Source organism: Rattus rattus, chromosome 16 (assembly GCF_011064425.1).
Source record: "Rattus rattus isolate New Zealand chromosome 16, Rrattus_CSIRO_v1, whole genome shotgun sequence".
Taxonomy (NCBI): Eukaryota; Metazoa; Chordata; class Mammalia; order Rodentia; family Muridae; genus Rattus; species Rattus rattus.
The window spans coordinates 38,788,648-38,814,555 of record NC_046169.1 but is presented as its reverse complement, the minus strand read 5'-3'; the positions used below and the strand labels follow the sequence as shown (position 1 = coordinate 38,814,555).

General features: G+C 46.7%; 1 protein-coding gene across 1 annotated transcript in view; it reads left to right on the top strand.

Moving 5' to 3' along the window:
* The first annotated feature begins 4,658 nt into the window (after positions 1-4,658).
* The window catches only part of Sppl3 (signal peptide peptidase like 3), an 82,967-nt gene continuing 61,717 nt past the window's right edge, over positions 4,659-25,908 (top strand). Inside the window, exon 1 of the mRNA XM_032887272.1 lies at positions 4,659-4,754. Coding sequence (XP_032743163.1) covers positions 4,732-4,754 — 23 coding nt within the window. The 5' untranslated portion in view covers positions 4,659-4,731. The remainder of the gene's footprint in view (positions 4,755-25,908) is intronic.

Here is a 25,908-nt window from a genome sequence, read left to right as displayed (position 1 = left end):
ACCATTATTTTATTGCTGCCCTCTAACGTCAATTTTGCTGCTGGTTTGAATTGTAAGGTTACATGTCTGGTACACGGGATGTCTAATGTAACCCCCAAGGGGGTCACGGCCCCACAGGTTGAGAACCTTTGCCCCCTGGGTTACATTCAAGGAAAACGCTCAGATGCGTGATGAATGTAATTTTTTAAATCTGTGAAGAAGCCATGACAAGACACTGAGAGGGCTGGACGTGTACTGTGGTTGATTAGCATCTTTATGGCCCACTCATACGGCCCCGGGTCAGGGAGGTCTCCGATTCCAGGCGCTCTGGGTGTGTTGGTAGGGAGGTCCCAGCAGGAGGATCAGAAACTCAGTCCTGACCAGGAGACATGAGGCCCAGAGGAAGGCTGCGTGTGAGGGCCTATCTGAGGGAGCTATAGCGCATGCTGTTCCCATCATGTGACATTCTGGAAAGATTAAAACTATGGAAACAGTGAAGGGATCATTGCTCCTCAGGGGCTGAGCAGACAGATGAATAGGCACAGCTTACGAGTTTTTTTTTTTTTTTTTTTCCGGAGCTGGGGACCGAACCCAGGGCCTTGCGGTTGCTAGGCAAGCGCTCTACCACTGAGCTAAATCCCCAACCCCAGCTTGGGAGTTTTTAAGACAACAGTAGTCCACATGACACTGTAACGGTGCACACATACCAGCGACATGCTTGCTCAAGTCTACGGAACTTACAATGTGGAGGGAAATGGTACTGTTGCCGGTGGATCCATTAGGGGAAGCTGTGTGGCAGAGAGTTCTTGGTACTTTCCCACCTTTTTTTTTTTTTTTTTTCCTGTAGCTTGATGTTGTTCTTCCTCTTTCTGTATGTATGTGCTTGCTTGGTTTTCTTTTGGTACTGAGGATTTCACACCAGGGCCTTGTGTGTGCAAAACATGTTCTACTGCAGAGCTATACACGGCCAAGCTTGACCTGTGTTGGTGCCTGAGTTGGGTACCCAGGACCCACGTGTGTGGAAGGGGAGAACTGACTTTGGAAAGTTACAAGTAGGCTGAGTAAGGACGCTGTCTGGACCTTACCACAGAAAATGGAAGCAAAAGAGAAGACATTGGGGTGGGTCTGTCAGGCGGGTCTCTGGGGAAGGCCGGCTACCCCTGCCTCTTGGTGCAGTGTCAGGGAGAAGACACAAGTGAGACACCAGCTCTGAGGACAGAGCTCTCAGGCCACACCTGGGTCTTCGACCCTCACAGAAGCGTGCCCAAGCTGGGCCTGGCGGTGCTTGCTCCCGGGAGTCTGTGCCTGAGGCGGATGAAGCGTCCTGGGAGGCTCTCCAAGTCTTCTTTGAACAAGCTCAGTGGATAGAACCATCCTATAATTACCATGGGGATAATTAGAGGCACTTTCATGGTCTCTTTCAACAAATATTACACAAGCTATGGCCTTCTCATCTTGGAGGGGGTGTGGGGTTGGAGGAGAGCAAAGCACCCCTCCTGGGGGAGGGGGCAGGGAGAGCCAACACCTGAACTCTTGCCAAACACACCTGACTCCTGGCCGAGGCTCAGCGTGATAGGGATACGCCTGGGGCTGCACACCGAAAGTCACTTCTTGAGTACCACAGGGTGGGCCGTTTCCAGCCAACGCTAGGGCTCCGGTTTATTCCAGTCTGGCCTTCCCAGAGGACTGCTCGGAGATCTTCACGGTGACCCGGAAATGCCTCCTGCATCCCGACAGTCTTGGCCTCGGATGCTCGAGTCACCAGGCTCTGGGCTCTCTCTCCATCTCGAGGGACTATGCACACAGGGGTCACGGGGTCTGGACGACCTTCCCAGCCCCCACCAAGGGCGATTTGGTTCTGGTCATAGACTTTGGGTGTTTTCCTGAGAAACGCTTTGGGAGCCTCTGGTTAGCGCAGTCTTCTGTTCGAGGGAGGCTTGGCTTTGTTGTCTCAAGTCACTTATGCTCCATTCACCTCAGACTAACTTCTCACTTGGCTAAATCTTCTGTGACTCATGGGGAATCAAAGCCTAAGAGAATTGCCCAGAGGCACCTGCTTGTCATTTCTGTTTCATTAGCGATGTGTCTGGTCTGTTTTGTTCCCAACTCCCTTGAGAAAGTTTTGAGCCCTCCCACAGCCACACCTGCTCTTGGCTCTGGGCCTTTCCCATGGGATCTGAAACCCCTAGTCACTCCGCTTGGAGACTCGGAGTGACTGTGCCACGCTTAAGGTCACAGCTGACTTTTTGTAGAAGTACCTAGAACTTTTTTCCGTGAATGTTAAAAATTTGGGCTATGCTGTTTGGTCTCCCCCCGGCACAAATGCCTAGGCATTTGTGGCTGGGCAGGTGATTGAAGGCTGGTACCTTTCTAGGTAGAAAAAGATGGTTTTATTGAGACCTTGGGTCATAAACCCTCTCCTACACCTTTTCTTGGGCTCTCTGATGATGTTCAGGAGGGGACACCTAGAACCCGGCTGGTCCCAGCACCTGGTGTGAGGGGAAAGTGGGGGTGGAAAGTAGACAGGAGCAGTGTATTTGGCCTTTTTGTGAAAGGCTTCACCTTGGAGAACAGTCAAGCAGCAGCTGTGTAGGGTAGTGGCCCACCGATCTATTTGGAGATAGATTGGGGTGTGGCATTCTCTGTAAGCCTGGGCAGGCCCTGGGAAACTAAAGTAGAAACAGAGTCTGGCCAAATGCTGGGTGAGCCATAGAGTACTTCAAAGTGTAGGTACTCCAGACTTGCTCTGTAAAGGGAGGAAGAAACAGGATTTCTGGGGACAGCATGGTCCCCAGACCTCGTCTTTTCCTTCGGGAAAAGCACAGAAACTGAGGGGCCTCCCCCTCAGGCTCCCCTTGAGAGCCTGGCCTCCACCCATCGTTTTAGTGTCTCTGTTCAACGACCTACAGTAGTTCATCCATCCCGTGCCTGGTTCCAAGCTCAGCCCAGACATTCCCGTTACTGTCTTGCTCTGTGACACTCTCTTGCCGGAATGGTTTTTCTGTTGCTAAGCCTCTTGTGGTTTGAGGATGTCCCACTCCTGAGAAAATGTTCTCTGATACCTCTTGGTGGGGGAGGGGGTTCAGTTCATTGTACCATCCTGTCTTTACCTGAGGCCTAGGTTCCTGAGGTTGGTCTTTTGTCTACTACACTTCTGTCTGTGGCAGCTTTCCTTCCTTCCTTCCTTCCTTCCTTCCTTTTTTTTCCTTTCCTCTTTCACTATTTCATTAGCTCAGGCTAGCCTTACATTTTGTGTCAAATCCCGTAAGTCAAATTCCCTGTATAGCTGAGGTTGACCTTGATCTATTGCTGGCTTACCCCCAACCCCCACCTACAGTTCTGGGATCGCAGTGTCGTGGAGTCTAGTTTTATTGCTTTAAAAATCTTCCATGTGTCCCTTCAGCCTGATAACCAGTGACCTTTTTGCTGTTTCCATAGTTATTTTTCCAGAATGTCATGTGGTCAGAAACATACACTATGTAGCTTTCTTAGATATGCGTCTTCATCTCTAGCTATATGCTTTTTTCCCTGTCTTTCTTATTAATTCGATATAGGGTCTCTCTATGTATTCTTGGCTGGCCTGGAGCTCACTATGTAGACCAGGTTGGCGTTGAACTCATAGAGGTCTGCCTGCCTTTGCTGGGATTAAAGGCCTCCCCTCCACCCCAAGACATGGTGTACACATAGCACTCTACCAACTGAGTTATGCCCATTCACCCTATCTATCTAAACTAGCCTGCACCCTTCCTTTATTCTCTACTAATTGCTCTCCATGACTTTATTAATAGCTTCATGACTCTGAAATAATCTTCGTGCTTTAGCCGTCTTGAACAACCCATACCTCCTCCCTGAGAATGTCTACGTAAGGACAAGGGCCCAGGTGAAGGCGCTGACGCCTAGCTGGCACTCAACAAGGATCCGCTGGGATCCGTTCTAGGAAGACGAGCAAGTAGCATTTGACTTGGCGCCGCGAGGGATGTTTGCGGAAACGAATCAGGGAACCGCGGAGCGCGGGATCCCGAATGCAGCGTTCCGTCCGCCATGTGACAGCTGACTGGCAGTTGAGGACCCAGGCCGGCCGACTGTTGATGGAAGGTTGACAGCTGAGTGGCAGTCAACCGCCGCGCACCGGGACCGGGACGAAGGGGCCTAGCACACAGCGACCGCTAACCGTAGCCTCGAGCCCGGGCTGAGTGAGAGCTCCGCGCATGGGCCGCGCGCGAGGGGCGGGGCTCCAGGGTCACGTGAGCGTGTTTTGGGCACGTGACGCGCGGCCCGGGCTCGCCTCCGCCCGCTCCCTCCTCCCTCGGCGGGTGTGCTCCGAGCGGCCTCGCCTCACCGCCTAGCGCCCCCCCTCAGCCGTTGCCGCCGCCGCCGCCGCTGCCGCCACGCCGCCGCCGGCCATGTCCCCAGGCCGCCGCCGCCGCCGCCCAGCGCGGCGCTCCCGCGGCCCGGCGCGCACTGAGCGCGGGCCCGAGCCACCGTTCGCCCGCCCCGGGCCCTTGTTCTCCGCGCCGCCGCCGCCGCCGCCGCCGCCGCCATGTTGGGTTTGGAGCCGCAGCGGAGCCGCCGCCGCCGCCGCGGCTGACGAGGCCGAGCGCGGAGCCGGGCCCGCGCCGGGGCCAGGGAGCCAGGCCCGTCGGAGTCCGTCGGAGCCCGAGTGCCCGTCCGCCGTGCGAGCGAGCCGCCGGGCCCCCGGCCGCGCCCTCTGCCGCCGGCCGAGCGAGCCGCGGAGCCCCGAGAGGCAGCACCATGGCGGAGCAGACCTATTCGTGGTAAGTGCGGGCTTTGGGGGGGCCGGGCCGCAGGTGCTCGCAGGGCCGGGGTGCGGGCGTCCTCCGAGCCCGGGGGAGGGGCGGTCATCGGAGCGGCACGGCGGAACCGACTGGCGCGGGTGCAGGCGAGCAGGGGGGGATTTGGAGAGGGTGGGCAGAGGCGGCCCCGGGCTGAGGTGTACCCCACTCTGGAGAGAACAGGTGGTAAGAGGCACAACTTGCAAGTAGTGAGGGAGGAGCGGCCGCCTCCACGGTGGGCAGAGGCCCTGCGCCGAGGGAGCCCTGCACGGCCGAGGGGGGGAGTCGGTTCGGATGACCACATTCTGGAAAGGAAGTCGTCGGTAGCAGTGGGGCATGGGCAGTCTTTGTAAGGGTTGGTACTCTGCTCTAGGGATTCGAAGAGTGCTGGCCCTGGCCCGTGTTCTGGGGGGGTCGATCACGGGTGTGTGTGTGTGTGTGTGTGTGTGTGTGTGTGTGTGTGTGTGTGTGTGTGTGTGTGTGTACGCGCGCGTGCAGGTTGAGTCCTTGTCTGTGGGACTTTTCAGAATGTTGAGGGACTGAGGCATACCATTGTAGTTTAAAGGGGGTGACGAATGCGTCCAAGTTTGGGGGAAAGAGAGGTGAGAAGGGCGGAGGTGTGGCGCGTTTGCAGTGGAGGGAGTTTGGTTTTACTCGGGACCAGTGGGGATGGTGTAATTGGGAGCAGTGGCTTGAGGCTTGAGAAAACAGGAGACGGGATGGTTGGTGGGTTGGTTGGTTGTAGGGATGGGGCGGGGAACCTGGTTGCTGCCGCCTGGTTGGAGATGGTTTAAAACACTTGTGGTTTGGTACAGAACCGTAGACTTTCCCGTAGGGTAGGGGTGAAGGTCCACTTCATTTTGTAATTGGAAAAGTGAGTTAGTTCTTCATTCCTTAACCCTAAACCTTAAAGTACAAGGATCGCCTTTTTCGCAGCCAGTACAGATTATGCGGATACCTTTATAAAGCTCGGGGCAGACAGACTGTCCAGTGTCAGGAGCACAATGGAGCTGTAACTACCATAGGGAGACAGTAAAAGAAACGGGTTATATATGAAAACAATGGTTATGCGAAGTCAGGAGCCAACTGTGTCCTGACAGAGGGTTAGTGATTGAACATAATTTAATAATGCAAACTTCAGCGATGTATACACAGTCTAAAAAAGAAGATAACTGGGAAGTCGAGAGGAAATGACTATAAGAATAGTTGGGTTTTGGTGGCTACAGTTGTGGTTTAAAAGGACAGACGAATTTGATAGTTCTGAGCAGCAGTGAGGGGCATCTCAGTGGCAGGTGTGGAACACAGGGAATCAGTTTCTTTCCTGCAGATGGCTTAGGAAGGGAAGGTAATGATGGTGCTGCCATGGGTGATGGCAACAACTAGAGCTTGTCCTGCTCCTTGAGGACTCCCAGTGATTCCTCATGGCTGCCTTGCTGGTTTTTGCCTTGTTTTGTTTTGTTCGAATTGGAATGTAAAAAGAATATGGATTGGTTGAAAAATAACAGTGATCAGGAAATGGGGAAAGTGCTGCACACAGTGGCATACACTTGCAATCCCAGTTTAGGGCCACAGGGCGATTCCCTGTCTATGACGTGGAAGTTCTGTGGTGCTCATGGGTCCTACTCGTTAGGCGAGACTACTTGTGAAGACTGATCATTTACGTGATACACTCTTGAAACACTCCCTTGGGTCTCGACTTTATTTGATTTAAAGTCAAGGAAGCGCCATCAGGATCTGATCCTCAGCCCCTCCTTTTCAGCTCCATTTCTGGAGCGGAGTCCACAGTGTCCTGAGAGAGGATGGTGCACAGGGGAGAGGACTGGGAAGCTCAGTCCCTACCCTGTTTCCTGATTCTTCCCAAGTCAACCAGGGGACAAGAACTAAACACATAGTATTGACACATCAGTTTGTCATCAGCTTTCACTTGTCTCTAAAGTGGGGAAAACTTCCTTATTTCCAGAGGAGGACACAGGCTCAGGAGGCCAAGTAAAGTCCTGAGTATGTGGCCCATGATGCTTTGTGAGCTCTCTCACTGCTTCACCCATTCTCACAGAAACATCAGCGGGGAAGCTGAAGATTGGATATTTTGGTCATTCTTCACTTGGGTTATTTAAATATATACAAAAAATGATACTTTAGGGGTTGGGGATTTAGCTCAGTGGTAGAGCGCTTGCCTAGGAAGCGCAAGGCCCTGGGTTCGGTCCCCAGCCCCGGGGGAAAACAAAATGATACTTTAAAAACAGAATCATGTTTGATTATTTGCATCCTGCATTTAGGAAGAATGTACTATGACCCTGTAGATTTGTCTGAGAACAGATCCCAGAAGGAATGTGTATTTAAAAATAGGCTTATGTTATAGCCTCTGACATGTCAGTTATGTATGAAACAAGCCTGCTAGGATTGGTACATACTGTGATGAGCTCACCAGTCTGTTATTTTACTCTGTTGACTTGTGCATATCTAACTTTTTTGTAATAACGTTAAAAAAAATGACCCCCCACATGTATAAGATCATGTGGTTCTGACTTTTTTTTTTTTTTTTTTTTTTTTTTTTTTTTTTTTTTTTTTAGGAGCTGGGGACCAACCCAGGGCCTTGCTAGCTAGCTAGGCAAGCACTCTACCACTGAGCCAAATCCCCAACCCGGTTCTGACTTCTTGTACATGTTTATTTCCCAGAAAATTCTGTCACTCAGGGGTCTAGCCCAAGCTCCATCTCTCTGTGAAGTGCTTTCTGCCCATTCCTGAAGGTGATCTCTTTATGACACTTGTAATCCTGGCTGCATCACCCCTTCCATTTCTTGTGTAAATACTGAGCCTGCTCACTGTACTTTGAGAGAGAGACACTGTGTGACACTACCTTGTGTCCTCTTCTCGTGGAACACAGTGTCTGGCACACAGCTTCTGCCCAGGAAACCCAGTAGTGACTGTGATGGAGGGGCTACTGCAGGATTCCTGTCCACTAGATTTCCTGACATCCCATAGTATTCACAGCATGGGCTGTCACACTGCTTATTCTGAGATGGGACCTCACTGTGTCGTCAGCGCTGACCTGGAACGCAGGATTTCAGGTTGACCTTGGGCTGACTATTTACCTGCTTATCTTCTGGATGCTTGGCAACAAGCCAGCAACACTGCCCCTCTTGGAGTTTGTAAGGACACCGGGATCTTTTTCCATTTGTTTTGTTCAGCCTTTGTTTTTTTGTTTGTTGTTTGTTGTTTTCTCTTTCTTTATGATTTTCTTTTTGTTTCTTTTCTTTGACTCAGGCTCCTTTTTTTTTTTTTTTTTTTTTAAGATTTTTTTATTTTGGGTTGGGGTTTTAGCTCAGTGGTAGAGCGCTTGGGTCCTGGGTTCGGTCCCCAGCTCCGAAAAAAAAGAAAAAAGAAAAAAAAAGATTTATTTATTTTATTTATATGTTATTACACTGTAGTTCTCTTCAGAAGAGAGCATCCCATTACAGATGGTTGTGAGCCACCATGTGGTTGCTGGGAATTGAACTCAGGACCTCTGGAAGAGCAGACAATGCTCTTAACCGCTGAGCCATCTCTCCAGCCCTCTCCAACCCTCTCCAGCCTGACTCAGGCTCCTCTTAAGTTTAAGGCTGGCCTGAGGCTGGCTTTGAACTCCTGACCTTTCTACCCCTTCCTCTTCAGGACTGGGATTATGGGCACATGCTGCCACATGGGTTCACCTGGTGCTGGGGGGATCAGCCCCCAGGGTTTTACTCACATTATGCAAGTAGTCCCCCACTGAGTACATCCCAGCCTCCCTAGGATCCCCATCACGAATTGACTGCAAGGTTCTGTGTCTGTCCTTTACTCACTGAGGAAGTAAAAGAATGCGTGCAAACACACACTGAAGGTTGAAGGGAAACACTTGCCCAGTGTGTACTTCTGAGTAGTTGTCTCATGTGAGCACTGTGAGAAGCCTGAACTTGGCACTTGAAATCAATGCAACCTTTGTGTAGGGCTGCACTTGAACCTGCTAATGGTTGTGCGTGGCTTACTGTTTCTGTAGGGAGAAAGCCATCTTCCTGCAATGTTTAAGTGAGTCTCATTACCCAAGAACTGGCATAGTAATTATTTTGTATTTTTCTTGTGCTCATGTTATGAGGTTTGGAAAGTTAAAAACTGGGGCTCAAAAGACTGTGAGGTAGGGCTGGTGAGAGCTCAGAGGTGAGACTGACTTAGCTTCCCAAGCCTGTGTATGGAAGAAGAAAATAACTCCACAGAGCTGTCCTGTGCCATACTCAGATACACGTTACACATGTTCACGTTCCACATACAAACAAAATAAAAAAAAAAACACTGTAAGTAACTCACCCACGGATATAAACCATAAAAGGACTCGGTCAAGACTATGTGACTGTGATATTAGCAATCTCAGTAACTCAGACAGAGGCAAGTGATCTCTAAGTTGAGGCCACCGTGGTGTACACGTAGGCCAGGGCCAGGCCAGCCAGGCCACATAGAGACCCTGACTGGAAAAAAGAGAGAAAGAAAAGCAAACTAGCTGTGAACATAGAGAGCTTAGGAGCTCAGGGAGAAGGCACAAGGAGTTTGTGTTTCTGTGAGAGATGAAAGGTTGCCAGGCTGTTGCGTTTCTGAGAGCTGACAGGCAGACAGAATACCTTGCCCAAGGCTATGTTGAGTTCCCATCCTGCAGACTCACTCTTACTGAGCAGATGAGTGCGAATTGCTTTTGCCTGTCCTGCTGTCTAATCAGACCAGATCTAGAGCTCCGTTCCACTAAGGTGGTCATGGACACTGTGTGCAGAGAGTGAAGAATACCGGTCTCAGAGCTGGTGGACGTCAGTCCCGACTTAGGTCATCGTTACATACATTGTATTTCTTCTGATCAATGTGATTTTAGCATCTACCACTTTTTCAGAATGCAGTTTAAAACATGGTTAGCTGTGTGTAAGACTTTACAAGACTTATTCAAACATGTTTTGCCTATAGGATAAAGTGCTCTGATACAATCTGGGTAATACGAGATTTAAGCTAAAATCAGCCAATGTTAACTCCATAAATTTGTTTCTAAATCATTACTTGGTTTTATTATGAAGTTTTTGAAGGGAAAAGAAATTGGAGTCTTTTTATGTGATCATTCCCATTGTAGATGACAGATGCCACCGCAATGTGAGAGATGTCACACAGCTCTATTGTCACATGAGTGTCTTCAGTAAGTCACTAAGTTTGATTGTTCTTACCTGTTTCATCAAACCATCTCGTGCAAAATGAAAGAATATTTGCTTTGTGGACCAGGCTGATCTGTAACTCACAGGTTTACCTACCTCTGCCTCCAGAGTGTGGGTTAGAAGCCTGCATCACTAGGCCGGGGTGGAAGAGTATTTTCAGAGTAACTGCCCAAGTCACCGTAGATGGGCATTGGCCTCTAGCACTTCCATAGCTTCCTCCCCGTGCAGTAGTGTGCTGGGTGCGGTCTGACCTTAGAGAGCACTGTAGCTTCGTTCCTGCTGTTTCTAGAGGGTCCTTTTGTTTGCTGGTTGGTTGGTTATGTTGTTGTTTCTGGACAGGGTTTCTTTGTGGCCTTAGCTATCCTTGTTCTATAACCATGCTAGCCTTGAACTCAGATTTGTCTGCCTCTCCCCAGTGCTAGGGTTTTTCAAGGTGTGTGCCTGCCCCACTACCTAGCTATGTTTTTAGAGTTTAATGGTTCTTTCGTGGAAGTTAAAATGTTAGTTTTATGTGATTCTATAAACTGAGACTCTAACGCTGAGTTTCCATATTATATTACACTTTCTAATCTTAAGGAGTTGGAGGAAGACTTAGACTTTTAACCTGTTAGGTGTGTCCCAGGGGATTCCAAGTAGCCAGGGTGGGGGTCGGGGATTTAGCTCAGTGGTAGAGCGCTTGCCTAGCAAACGCAAGGCCCTGGGTTCGGTCCCCAGCTCCGAAAAAAAGAAAAAGAAAAAAAAAAAAAGTAGCCAGGGTCAGTTTTATAGGAAGATCTAGATGTTGCTCCTGTGACCTTTGGGAAGAACTGTCACCTTTCATGTTTTAACAGTCCCTCCCTGTCACTAGGCTGTATCTTAAGAAAGTCTCACTAATGGAGCCCTACAAAAAGGTCTTTGCTTTAGCCTGCTGGAGACCGATAGGAAAGTTTTGATTTTTTTTGTTTGCTTTGCTTTTAGGATTTATTCTAATTTGCAGAAAAGTCAGAGATAAACTATTTTTGGAATTGATATTAATGGTTGGCCTTCTCCCCCAATCTAAACTACCATAGTGGTTTTCACTTTATGACTTACACTGACTTACACTGAGCATACGTGACCACACAGGCTCCTATCTCTTAATACATTGAAATTTGCACTGGGAATTTCTTGGTTGGAGAAAGATGTCTTTTCACCTCTGACTGTGACCTCGATGTATCTCAGGCCTAGTGTTTAGTCAAGCACTGTACCACTGAGCAACCCCCACACCACCACCACCACCACCACCACCACCACCACCAGCAGCAGCAGCAGCAGTACTGTTCACATTGCTTCTGCAGGTCCTCTGCAGACTTCAGAGGCTCTGTGAGATGCTTTGTAAAAATGCTTCCGGAATTGCTCAGTGCTTTCTAAAGGGCAGTTGCCTGTTTTCTACTTATTAGATTCTGGTAGGTTCCAGACAGAGTTCTTTAGTATAGGAATACTTTTTCTTGTTGACAGTCTAACCAACATGGAAACTTTTTGATGTCTGCATTATCAGAATGCCAGTGATACTGCATTAAAAAGTAGAATAGCTTGCAATTTGTTGTACACTAAGGTCTGGATAGTTAGTTCACGACCAGGTTCATAGTTCACCACTGCAGCTCACTCACACAGGAAAGAAAATGATGAGGTCACACTTCTCCATGCAGTAATTAGTGGGTCCTCTGAGGGGCAAGTGGACTTCCCTGGGTTTCTCTGTAATGCACAAGAAAGTTTTCCACTCTTCTAAGGCCAGGGGAAGGCTTTTCCAGTGTCTTAGCAGTTTCCTTACCCACAGGAGTCTGACGGGCACACCCATTTCCCTCCATCCTGCAGTGGGCCCACTTCACTCTTGACCTAAATAGGACATGCAGGCAGGGAGCAGAAATCGTGTCCATTGTTTCTTCATTCAGCCTGGCAGCCCGGACGCTCCCAAAGTTGTGTCTGACCTTGTTATGTCTTAATTTGTCTTCAACATTGCCTAATTTTACCTTCAAAGTTTGATTAAATCTTGCTTTTGTTTAAAAATATTTTGCTGGCATCCACAGCTCTCTGTTGATCTAAATATCTACACATTTACATTCATTTCTCAGAAATGCTTATAAAAATCTTAGAAGTCTTAGAAGTAAGAATTTACTGTAAAGAATGAACTCTCTATCTTTGCCTTGGTTAGTGGGAACATACAGATAGAAATGCTGTTTGTTACCACAAGCCCCGCTAGCCACTTAGCTGGACTCGGGGACACAGGTCATTAACTGAGTGAGAGCAAAGAGTAGAAGACCAGACGGATGCTCAGAGCACTTGAGAAGTTCCCGGTGGGCAAGGACACTGGAGGGCGAGGAGCCTGACTGTGGCTCCAGGAAAGCGAGTGGGGAGGAGCAGCAGGAGCTTCGGGGGTGGGACTAACTGCCTCGGTGGGGAAAAAAAAAAAAAAAAACCAACCAAAAACCTAAACCAAGCGATTGACTTTGCCAGCGAAAAGTCATTAGTGTAGTAGAGCTCGGAGCCCACAGGGGTGCAGCCCTAAGGGCTGGGCAGTGAAGGTGAAGAGGCCTCTCGAGACCACTGAGGAAAGAGGGGGTGAGGCTGCTTGACAACCAGTGGGGTCACAAAGGGTTTGGTTTCACTTTAGAGGGACTGTGTGTTTGAAGGCAGAAGGAGGAATTGATCTTGGAAAGAGAAAAGACTTTGTTTTTGTTTTTCTGTAGTGTAAACTTAGACTTTATGTTTCTGTAAATTATTGTAGCCATTATCCAAGAGTTGTGCTGAAAAGTTAATGGGGACGGTTTTAGTTAGGTTGCTGCTGGGTTGGTTGGATTGTATTTAGGTAGTAATCTGTTTTCAATTGATAGAGTATAAAATTCAACCTTTTTCACATCTGACTTTTGACAAACATGACTTTACAATCCCATTTTCTTTGAAGTCTTTGTTGTAGTTACAGTGTCTTAGGTGGCTCTGTCCCATCTCTAGATATGTAGGTAGGGATGTAGACTTGTCCTTTTGGGGTCCATCTGAAATGTTGTCATCTTTAAAAGGTTCTAAAACCTCACTTTATTTTACTTACTGGCAGGTGTGCGTGGCCAGTGTGGCAGGGCTACGGTAGGCTTTGCATGGCAGTCAGAGAACACCTCTGGGGAGCTGGTTCTTGCAGTTCACTTCGGCATTTACATGGATCAGAAGTCAGGCAGTATTACCTGATGAGCCACCATGCTGACCCAAATGTTGTTCTCTTGCTCCAAGGCCTTGTGGTGAAACCTATGCTGTCTGTTGTGACATTGAATGTGTTTAACGTGGTGGTTTCCCATCTCTTGACAGTAAAACTCTACAACAGAGAGTAGGGTCAGAGTTGTTTATTTTGTGGACCTGCACATTGTAGATGCTCAGAACTTTATTCTAATTTTTAATTTTTATTCATTGTTTTGTTTTTCTTTTTTTTTTTTTCCGGAGCTGGGGACCAAACCCAGGGCCTTGTGCTTGCTAGGCAAGCGCTCTACCACTAAGGTAAATCCCCAACCCCTTGTTTTGTTTTTCTAAGACAGGGTTTCTCTGTATAGCCTACCTCTCCAGGAATTCACTCTACTGAGCAGGCTGGCCTTGAACTCAGCAATCTGCCTGCTTTTGCTTCCTGAATAAAGGGATTAAAGGTGTGTCACCACCACATGGCTGGTGCTTGGGTTTTTTAAAAGTGTTTTAGAGATGTAGTTTCCTAGACATTGAATTTTAGAGTAGAATATGTCCCTCATAATCTGATGGCAGAGCACATAGAAAAGAGGAATGAATAGTTACAGGATGTTGCTTTTTGAAGCAAATGCAGAAGAAAAGTTACTCCTGCTGGCCTGACCTTCACAGGCGCCCTCTTCCTGCTTCTTCCTGCTGTCCTGGCAGCACAAAGACCAGCGCTTTACTTGGCTTCTCCAGCTGGACCTGCACTGTCCATCCACCCCCACCCTCACCTCCACCCCATTTGGGTTCCTCTTGAGCATCTGATCCTTACACCTCCAAACCCAGTGTGCTATGAGCTGGGCACACACCGACGGAGGTGCATCCACTGCCCATACACTTCTAAAGTTCTCCATTTTTGTTTTATGGGGATGAGTGTTTTGCCTATGTGCATGTAAATGTGCTACATGAGTTTCTGGTGCGTGTGGAGACCAGAAGAGGTTGCTGGATCTCCTGGATGCAAGAGCGGCAGTTAAACTATTATTTAGCTGTGGCTGCTCTGGAACTCTGTGTGGACCACATAGTGATCCAAGACATCCAGAGGTACATAGTGGGACCCTGTCACAAAAATAAAGTTGTTTTCTGTACTTATATATTTTGTGGTGTGCGTGTGTGTGTACACAGAAACATGCCACAGTCCATGTGTGGAGGTTAAAGGATAACTGTAGAGTGGGCTTTCGCTCCAGTGTGGGTTCCAAGGATTGAATCCGGGTCACTACCTGCTGAGCCACCTCAAAGAGTGTGAAGTTTTCTGCTTTAACTCACTCTTCTTCATGTTTAATCATCACTGTTCAGAAGGCAGCTTAAAGCAGTACCTTGTCCTGTGTACTTAAACCTTACTGTGCTTCACAGCACCTCAGGCTTAGGTCAGAATTAAGGCCTGCTGGCTTCTCTGTCTCTTCCACTTGCTCTACGTAAAGGTTTGCCCTCTCACTGCCCCTTTCCTGCACTTGCCTCTTGCAAGAACTGCTTTGTTCTTATTGTTGTTGGTGTCCCAGTAAAGTTCTTTTGGTTTTGAGATGGGATTTCAGCCCAACTTACAACTTGGCTATCTTTAGCCCAGGCTAGCCTTGGACTCTGGTTAGTCTTACTACTATTAGTCTCTTCTTCCCTCTCACCCCCCATGGCATCCTCCTGTCTCAGCCTTCTGTGTGCTGAGGTCACAGGCCTGCACTACCACACCTTGTTCTTGTATTCTCTTTCCGAGGACACAAAATTAAAATCTAAATGGTGAGACAGAGTGAGTTTATAGGCTTCGCTTCTCTGACTCTGACTGGGCATGCAGCTGTTGGAGGTAGGAAAGAAGGGCGCAGGATGTCCCTCCTCCTCCTCCCTGAGTCTGCTGTTGGGTGATTACAACTCACCTGCCCACGGGATGGATGCCGACGAGCAGGTAGAGCATCCGACAGAAGACTTTACTGCATGGGCGTGCAGTAGTGTGAACACAGGCTGTCCTGATCATGACAGTGGCCATGGCTGTTTATTTTAGCTGTACCACAGTAACCAACGGCTAGGAAATGAAAGGTCGGCTCTGTAGGGTTTTGTTACTTAAATATTGAACAGAACAGAGAATAGTCTTAGGATACGGTAAGCAAGTGAATGACTAGTAGCCAATTTTTATTTTACGGGTCACTTATCAGTTCTGTTGAGACCCAGTCTCTGGTTTGGGTGCTTCGTTTTGTTAGGGAAGTTCAGGGGAATTGCTTTTGGAGACAGTGTCTTACTGTAGTCTAAGCTGGCCTTAAATATGTCATGTAGTCGAGGTGACTTGGGCTCATGATTCTTGTTTGTTTGTTTGTTTTTTGGTTTTTTTTGGAGCTGAGGACCGAACCCAGGGCCTTGCGCTTGCTAGGCAAGTGCTCTACCACTGAGCTAAATCCCCAACCCTGGGCTCATGATTCTTGTACTCCCTGAGTCTTGGGATCACGGGTGAGCACTGTGTGATTTGGCTTTGCTGTTGGTGTTTCATAGGGCTAACTATTGGTGGGTGGGTGGGCTGGTTTGGAGACAGGATCTTACACTGTAACTCACATGGAATTCATGGAGACCTTTTGTCTCATCCTCGACCTCATGCTGAGCTCTTAGTTTTTATAGAATATTCCTTGGTATTTTGCCTATTTATTTTTTCAAGTTCTGTAAAGTATTTTAATGTTTTTTTTTTTTTTTTTGGTTCTTTTTTTCGGAGCTGAGGACCGAACCCAGGGCCTTGCGCTTCCTAGGTAAGCGCTCTACCACTGAGCTAAATCCCCAGCCCCGTATTTTAATGTTTTAATTCGAAGTTTGTTATATTGTTATTTCAAATAGTCTTCATATTGAAATATAGTCTTCCTCTACAACTATCAAAGGTTTTCTATAGGTTCCTAAACAATTGTATTAATTATATAATTACCTGGTGCTCTATACTTTATGTTTCTGTCTTTTTTTTTTTTTTTTGAAGATTTATTTATTTTTTTATGTATGTGAATACAATGTAGCTGTCTTCAGACACACCAGAAGAGGGCATCAGATCCCATTACAGATGGTTGTGAGCCACCATGTGGGTGCTGGGAATTGAACTTAGGACCTCTGGAAGAGCAGTCAATGTTCTAACTGCTGAGCCATCTCTCCAGCTGCTATATTTCTGTCTTTTTTTTTTTTCTTTTTCTTTTTTTCGGAGCTGGGGACCGAACCCAGGGTCTTGCGTTTGCCAGGCAGGTGCTCTACCACTGAGCTAAATCCTCAACCCCTATATTTCTGTCTTAATGGAGATATTTGCTCATTCTTTTTTGTGGCGGCTTATGAATGACTCAATTCTTGTAGCCCAGGCTGGTCTTGAACTCAAGACCTTCTTTTGTCTAGCCATTGCTGAGATTATAGGCTTGTGCCAACAAGCCCAGCCATTCATTTATTGCTTATCCGTGCCTTTATATTTAAATATTGGCTGAAGCTTGCTTGTCTGATGTGGCAGTCTTTATGCCCCCTCCCCCAGTTTTGTCTTAACCAATACCAAGCATTTTCTGTCACTGAGCACAGCCTTTGTTATCTTTTAACTGAGGAGTTGGTCAGCTTATGTTTCATAGAATTAGATAATATGCTTGGATTTGATTTTCTTCTTGAAAATTTTCTGTTATTTTCCCTTTCTTTTCCTATTTTCCCTTTTTCCTTTTGCTGGGATCCTTTGGAAGAGTGACACTTGGCTTTAACTTCTGAGTGTATCTAGCCTGGAGTTAGTTTTATGACTTCATATTTGTTACATATATTTTCTCTACCCCCCACCCCCTCTCTCTGTGTGTTTTCAAGACAGGTCTTCTCTGTGTAATCCTGATTGTCTTGACTCTCTGTCTGCAGACCAGGCTGGTCTTGAACTCAGAGATCTGCCCGCCTCTGCCACCCGAGTGAGTGATGGATTAGTGGTGTGAGCCACCACACGACACTTGCAGTTTTTGTCTTGGTGATTAGTACAGCTGTACAGCGTCCTGTCTATGGTGGGAGTTACACTATCTCCACCTGTAATTTACACTGTAACTGACCTAACGATTGGTCTATTGCACTTTATTTAAAATAAATGTTGTTTTCAGGAAGTGATTCAAGAATCATCAATAAGCCAAAGATTGTCAGTAACTCAGTCAGTCCTAAGATGGTTTGGTCTGTGTGTTGAGCGTCAATTGGTGTACAGCAGAAAAGTCTGCTTTCTCTCCAGGTGCCTGGTCCCTGCTGAGAGAGCTCAAAGCTAAGCACTGACACTATCTGAAGGCAGTTTTGGATGGTTTTTTTATACTTAAGATGCTGTCATTTTGCAGGCCTAGCTCCTCCTGCCAGAGCTCCTGCATTTAACCTTGAACATCTACTTCTTTTTTTTTTTTTAAAGATTTATTTATTTAATGCATATGAGCACACTGTTGCTGTCTTCAGACACACCAGAAGAGGGCACCAGATCCCATTTCAGATGGTTGTGAGCCACCGTGTGGTTGCTGGGAATTTAACTCAGGACCTCTGGAAGAGCAGTCAGTGCTCTTAACCGCTGAGCCATCTCTCCAGCCCGAACATCTACTTCTTAGCATAGTATGCTCTTTTTTTTTTTTTTTCGGAGCTGGGGACTGAACCCAGGGCCTTGTGCTCTACCACTGAGCTAAATCCCCAACCCCTGCTCTTTTCTTTAAATAAAGATTTTTAATTTTTAAAGTGCATGTGTATGTGTCTATATGGGAATGTGGAGGCCAGAAGAGAGGGTCTGTATCCCTGGAGCTGGAGTTACACAGGGTTATGAGCTGCCCAACATGGGTGAACATGAGCATGCCCAATGTAGAAGCAGAAGTCAGGTCCTCTAATGAGCATCATGTGCTCTTAATCACCGAGCCATCTGTCTGGTACCCAGTCCTCCCCTTACTTTTTCTTCTGGTCAGCTCAACTTTCCTGCCTGAACACTGGGGATTTTTGTTTACTGGGTGCTGACTTGCTGTCAGATGGTGTTCTGCTGTGGGTAACTTTTGGATTAGTGTGCTGCTTTGTGAAGGCTTGTGTGGCATTCACAGAAATTACTGTGTATGAACTGGCTACTGATTTAGCTCCCACTATGAAGTGACCCTTGTAGACATTCTTATAGAGATTTGGTGTGGGGTGCTATGGTGGTTTCTTTATTCTGACCACAAACTGTTTCCAGCCCCTTTGTGAATTCCCATATCAGGTACTTGTGTTAACTTGAGACTTAAGGGGCTCCTGCAGACGGCGGGCTTTCGTCCTCTTCAGTCTCCTCTCCCACAGATCCCGATGCTATCTTTTCCCACACTCATTTGTCTTAGTTCACGGAGACTTTTGGATCCCGTGGCCTCTTCTTTCCTTTAAGTCTTTCTGCTTTATTTTTGTATTTATATTTGTTTTTTTTTAAAATCAGTATGTAAAAATACAGTTTTGTTAATATAACAAAACAGTTTTTATGGTCTAGTCTGTAAAACCTGACACATTTTTTCTTTTTTCTTTTTTTTAATATGGAATAGAATTTATTCAGGGTATGGGGGGTGGTGTGAGGAAAGGGTAGAGGCCGGCCACCTTAAACATGTGGAGGGGGGAGGGAGGATGGGGAGAGAAGGGACAGAGAGGGTAAGAAAGTAAGAGAGCTCATTTACTTTTCTTATTTTAAAAACCATTTTATTTATTTTTTAAAGGTTTGCTTGTTTATTTTATGCATGAGTACACCATAGCTGTCTTCAGACACACCAGAAGAGGGCATCAGATCCTATCACAGATGGTTGTGAGCCACCATGTGGTTGCTGGGAATTGAACTCAGGACCTCTGGAAGAGCAGTCAGTGCTCTTAACCACTGAGCCATCCCTCCAGCCCCCACATTTTTTCTTAAAATTAATATTTTATTACCTTTTTGAAGACTTAAAAAATTTTAAACTTAATTAACTTTGCTTATATTCTGAAACAGTATGATAGTTTCAGTGTTTTGTTTTTTCATTGCCTTGTGACAGATTTTCAATGTAGGCAACGTACTGGTGGTGAGTGACTTCCTGGTTCAGTAAACATAATTTCCAGATATTCTTGTTTTTTTCTCAACTGCATATTTGAAACTTCGTGATGTGTATGTTTCACCTCTCAGCTGTGTTTGGTTGTGCTGGATCACACACTTACAGAACATGGGCATTCACATCTTTGTTTCTGTAGTCACAGCCTCTTCTGTGCTCATCTACAGAGCAGTACTGTGTAATACCAGACACGCTTTTTCAGTAAATGTGCAGCAGGTGCCAGGGCCTGTGCACTCTGACCTAGTGACCTGGATCCACCTGCAGTAATTATCCTTTGGAGGAAAGTACTAAAATCTGGGTGCATAGTTGGTTGTCATCCTAGCAGGGGTTGTTTGAGGCCATGTGGAACCCAGCGTCGTACAGTGGATGACTGCTGTTGTCTCAGTGGTGGAGCCCTCTCCTTTGGTTACCTAAGTTGGAAATTTTTTGCATACAAATTCAAAGCATTTAATATGACCCTTTGTCCCCAAATGCACATGCTTATATGTTGAAGCACACTGTACTTTAATTTAGAATTTGGCCAACAGTTTATTTAGCATTTGGAAAATCATGTCACATACATGAGTGTCACATGTATAAGTGTCACATGCACAAGTATTCCTCTGAGTATTATGGTCACAGGTGAGCTACAGTCAGGACATAATTGGTTTTGTTTAAATTTCTGTTTTGAGATGGCTTTCACTTGTGGTCCAGGCTGATGCTGAATTTATGGCAGTCTCCTTTAGCCTCCCGTATAACCTGAAGAAAATTTTATATGAGACTTTAAATAATGTTTTTTCATAAATCAAAAGTTTGTGTTCATTGAACTACTAGAACGAAGCAATGTCACCCTGTTCCCACAGTGGTTCTGTCTGTGGCAGTTTAGCAGCCCTTCTCCCCTGCATCTGAATTTATTAGCTGCTAATAAGACATCTTTTGCATTTATTTACACATGAGTGCATTAAAATCATGACACATGGCTGCAGTGAGTCAGTGATGTGTTCAGGAATAGTGGCCGCACATCCCCCGAGCTCTGTCAGCTGCCACACAGCAGCTCAGCCACCAGCAGCTGCCCAGGGCCACTCAGCAGGGCTGTGAAGAAAGGTCCTGTAGGCCGTATCATTCCTGTTTGCTTTATTTGAGGTGAGAACAAATATCAGAGGCAGTTTGATGACCATGAAGTGTGTGTCCTGTAAGGTTTAAAAAGACATTGCTGAATTCAGTGTCTAATTAAATCATTTACCTTAGATGACTGGTTCTATGAGTCGTGATGGTTTATCCATGTTTTCTTCAGAGTGCCTGTGCTTGCTCACTAAGCCCATTAAACATCTCTACACTTTTACATTAAAAGTACCATGTCAGCCGGGTATGGTATACACCTTTAATTTCAGCCCGAGGAAGGTTAGCAGCAAATGGACTTTTGTGCATTCAGACTGACTTTGATCGACATAGTGAGATCCAAGACAGTCAGGACTCCGTAGAGAAACCCTGTCTCAACAAATAAACAAACAAATAAATAAATACAAGTTTTTTAAAAAATTGTTGGGGTTGGGGATTTAGTTCAGTGGTTAGAAGGCCCTGGGTTCGGTCCCCAGCTCCGAAAAAAAGAAAAAAAAAATTGTTACTACTGAAGCCCCTCTGCATTTTTCTGTGGCATTAAAACGATGATTTAATTTTTTTGTCACTTTGCCAAGTTGCTGGACAGAGCAGGATTTTTATTGTACCTTTTGTCATACTCCTGAGGAAGGGATAAACAAAAAACCCTAAACAAGAAACCCACAATTCTAGATAAGTTTGCTTCCTGGATAAGTCATGGCCTTCAAGGACAGAAAAGAGAAAGGTCAGAATTGGCAAACTCTTGTGTTGAAGTGTCGACCAGTTCCAGGTTGCCTACGTAGTGCAGCAGTGCAAACGCATTTACGGTCTGAACTCCCATGGGGATGGGTGCTGAGGTGGGTAAAGATAGAAGGGTCAGCCTTAAAGCCTCCCCTTCCCCACTTTGAGACAAGGTCTCATGTCCCAGACTGGCCTCACATTCTGTATGTTGTTGAGTATAACCTGAGACTCCAGCTAGGATTGAGCCACTATGTTCCATTTCCGTGGTGCTGTTTCTAACCGAGACTTGATGTCTGCTAAGCAAGCACTCTACCTGTTAAGCCACATTCCGAGCCAGCCAAAGGACATTCTCTTATTGGAATTCTCCTCCTCCCTCCTTCCCTCCCTCCCCCCTCCTCCCTCCCTCCTCCCTCCCTCCCTCCCCCTCCCTCCCTCCCTTCCTCCTTCCTTCCTTAGTTTTCTTCAAGGAGAGCAGATGACATGAACAGTTATAGCTTATCATGTATTCCTGTACAAACAATACTCAAGTGTCCTCAGTGTATGTGCAGTATACCCCAGATTTAAGGAAATGATAAACATTTGATTAAGTACTCCATTCAGTCCCAGAACTTAACCATCCGGATACCACTTACCAGGACTTCCCCATGACAAAGCAGCCTGCTACCAAAATTTACATTTAAGGTGACAAGACACAAGTATTCTGTTCTATAAATATGCTGGATGCTGCTTAAAGTTTACCCTTCGTTAGACTTTAGGTAGCCCTCCGCAGAGCAGTCTAGTGTCTGACTTTTTCCAGAGTGAACTGAGACACCTGTGTTGACTTGTGTGTTGCAGGGTAGGGGACAACCAAAGGGAACGTAGAAAGAGAAATTGCAAGGAGAGAGGCAGAATTTGGCTACATTTAGTGTGTGCACATGCACACACACATGCACACACACTCTTTGATCTAAGGCTGGCCAACTTTGTTTCATTTGACTAGAAGAACTGAGAGTTGATAAGGAGAGTGAGGAAAGGTGACTTGAGGGTCTGTAACAGTCAGATTCAGCATTGGCTGTTGCTGTCTCAGTTACTAAGAATGCAGCTCCTGCAGGGGCCACTGTGTCCTTCCTTTTGGCAATGCTGCCACCACTTGGATCCAGCCTCAGTGGTATTGTACTCCTGCCCCTCCTTCACAGTCACTCTCCACTGTGGTTAGCAATGTCTTTCATGTGTTAACTTGCTTCCTTAGTTCATCTGCTCCTAGCCAGATGTATTCAACATTAAATCTAAAGTTACTAGGTCTGTGTCCTTCCTCTACAGATTAGAAAATTAATTTTCATAAGGATATTTTTATATGCTTGCTTGTTTCTGTTGCAGTGCTGGTGATAACCTAGGCCTGTTTCCTGCTGAATAAGCACTTTATCTCCAGAGACTTACAGGAGAGTACTGTTCTAGTCACTGCTCTACCTCTGAGGAGGTGTCATGACCAAAGACTCTTATAAAAGACAACATGTGATGGGGACTTGTACAGCTTTAGAAGGCTCATGGCACGGCACAGGGTGACAGGCATGGCACTGTAGCAGTAGCTGAGAGCCCACATTAGAGCTAAAGTTTCAGGAAGTGAGAGATTGGAACCAGTGTGGACTTTTAAAACCCCAAAGCCACCCCCAGTGACAGCTCTTCCAATAAGACTATACTTCCTAATCCTTCCTAAATAGTTCAAATATATGAACGTAGGGAAGCAGGGGGGAGCATTTTTACTCAAACCACCACAGAAACCCAAAACCTCTGGCTATTTTCATTCCTTTATCTCTCATTTTACAGACTCTTTGGTTAACTATCCAGTGATAATATTGAGAACTTCTCCAGAAGCAACACATATGCATCAAATTAAGAGTCCTCTTCTTCCTGCTTCCTGCAGGCTGCAAATGTCTCTATTAGCAGAAAAATGCTGTGTGGCATTGAGAAGCTTGAAGTATGTGTGGCCCTCTTACAATGCAACCCTCACAGAGCTGCTATCTAGATAATAGTAGAGTAGCCCTGCTTGGAGCTTGAAGAGCCTTAGAACTGCACAGATTTTGAGAAGATAGCAAATGAGTGTGAGCTAAGTGGCACCACCACACAGGGATGGTGGGAGCTGGCGAGTGGGAATCCTCAGGAGAGAATCAGCTGGTGCTGCTGGATAGTGGCATTGCTATGGTTTCTGATTTTTAAGAAAAGACCAGGTTATTTTCGTAGGCATATCCTCATTGAAATGTAGATCCTTTATTAACATAGTTTACAGAATAAATACCGCCTGGGCGTCCTGCCTGCAGCCTTGAGGTCCTTAGTTTGGCCTCAAGTCCAAGGCTTTGTCTATGGCATCAGACAGGCTGGCTCACTCTCGGGTGCCGTGGACTATGTCACCCGGCACACCGTGTCTACTGTGAATTGAGTACATGGGTGGCGGTGGCATCAGCATGCAGCACATGGAGCTGCATAAAGACAATCTAGTGCAGCTCTGATTGGCGTCCATGAAGGCCGCCTTCCTCTGTGACAGCAGGGGATTCCACAGGAGAAAAGGAGAGGGGCTCAGATGACTTCTGTTCTGGGTTAATTAGAGCCTCCTGTCAGTCAGACAGACAGACAGACAGACCAAACATAGATGGTTCTGGATCCTCTGGAACTGCTGCTGGTGCCACAGTAAAGCGGCTATGAACCCGCCATGCAGCAGCACGCAGAAGGTGCTGTAGAGGTGACTCAGCAGTTCAGATCCCGATCCCTGCACTCCCAGTAAGTGACCCTCAACCACCTGCAGCTCCAGCTCCATTGGAGTTCAGAGAGGTGGCCCTGCCCTCGTTGGTGACCGATCTTTCTGGGGAGTAAGGACTCTGAAGACTCAGCATCCTTGGCCCTTAGTGAGGGCCTTCTAATATGTCTAGTCAGATGAACGGAAGAAACGTTGGGGATTCTCTTCCATCCTTTTATTTTTTATTTTCTAATTTTTTTTTATTTTTGAGATTTACTTTTATTTTGTGTATCTGGCGTTTTGCCAGCATGCCTGTCTACACACATGTGTATAGTGCCTGTGGAAGCCAGAGGCCGGAAAAGGGTGTCAGGGGTCCCCCAAGCAGGATTTAGGGACAACTATTACAGGCGTAATGTTATTGTGCACTCTGTAAAGTTAACCATTGTATCACTCAAATGCTGATTTCGCGATCCCACTTATCTAGTTTCAGTCTGGATCAGGCATTGTAATGCTTATACTAAGAATCTCCTGTTGAATTTTGTCCCTTACTGCCTATTGTAATGCCAAGTGTAGCCCCAAGACCTAGAGTCTGCACCGGACCTTGTCCTCCAAGTTAATTAGTACATAAAGATGCCAACAGCCAATAGGTGGGCAGAAGACAACTCCTGGGCTGTTTAAGGCTCCTGAGAAATATAAAGGTTGAGTGTGTTTCTCATCCAAGAGCTCAAAGATCGAGGTGGGGTAGAAACCCTGAGCCAGGATTTAAATACTTTTTACAACAATCTCCCGTCTCAAGTATGTATAAACAATGCTTACTGCTTACTCTCTGATTTGTGTGAAAGCTGGAAAAGCCAATAACTAGGTCATAGAGAGTAGAGGGCAGGACTTCTGCCAGCCATGAGACGGGGGAAAGAGAGGGAAGAAGAGGGGCAGGAAGGGAGAGACAGGGAGAGAGGAAGAGGAGAGGGTTTGCCACTAGGAAAGAGTCCAGGGAGACATCATGGGAGAGAGCACACCTGAAGCCCAGAGAGCTAGATTGATACAAAAATGCAAGTATCTCGGGAATTTGGGCTGGGAGGTAGCCAGATGAAATTATAGGATTAAAATAGATTTATAACGTCTAGTTATTGTGCTTTTAAATTGTAAATAAATCTTAGTCTCTCGTGTTGTTATTGGGGAGCTAGCTAGGATAAAGAAAAACAGCTGCTGTTTTTTTTTTTTTTTTTGGTTCTTTTTTTCGGAGCTGGGGACCGAACCCAGGGCCTTGCGCTTCCTAGGTAAGCGCTCTACCACTGAGCTAAATCCCCAGCCCCACAGCTGCTGTTTTAATTTACACCATACATTCTTATTACTGTTCATTGTTACAGACTGTTAGCTGCTGTGTGGGTTCTGGGATCTGAACCTAGGTCCTCTGGAAGAACAGTCAGTGCTCCTCGCTGCTGAGCCCGCTCTCCAGCCCCAGTGTTGAGTTATTCTGACCAATGAGGCACTGCTTCCTCAGCAACAAATGCTCAGAAATGGGCCCTGGACTGTGCTGATCTTCCTAGGACAGAAAATCTTTCCATTCGGCCTTCAGACTTTCCCAGGGCTACTAGAGACCCTGTTAGAGTGGTTCTTCACAAGCAGGGAAAGGATTCCTTGTAGAGTGGTGGGGATTTCTGCCCACAGTCTGACTAAGAAGAGCAGTAGTAGCCTGCCCTCCCCACTGACCATGATCACTCTGTTCCTTTGAGCTCTGTATTAAGCCATCCATTTTATGGTTATATTAGCAGCTTCAGTCCTTCCTAATCTGAAAAGAAGTTTAAGGTGACCTTGTGATTCCAGAGTTGGCCTAAGATTGAAGGACCCTGCCAAGGAGAAATTGTAAGGTCTAGATCTTGAACCCTGTCTTCTACCTCATAGAGCTGGGGCTCACAGGAGGCTGAGCTTGGGAGCCAAGGGTGGCAGCACCACAGTATGGGCAGAGTGAAGCCAGGCAGGGCCAGACAACTACCGAACTTTTCCTGAGTAATTGACACCCTGCTGTGTTAGACATGTGCAGAGTGTCTAATAGGGGGATTCTCGACTCCCAGTCAGGGAACACAGCAGTTGAGAGCAGATGTGAGAGGCTAGGTGGAGTGGTAATCCCAGCACTCAAGAGGCAGAATCAGGTGAACGTCTGAGCGCAAGGCCAGCCTGGTCTACAGAGTGAGTTC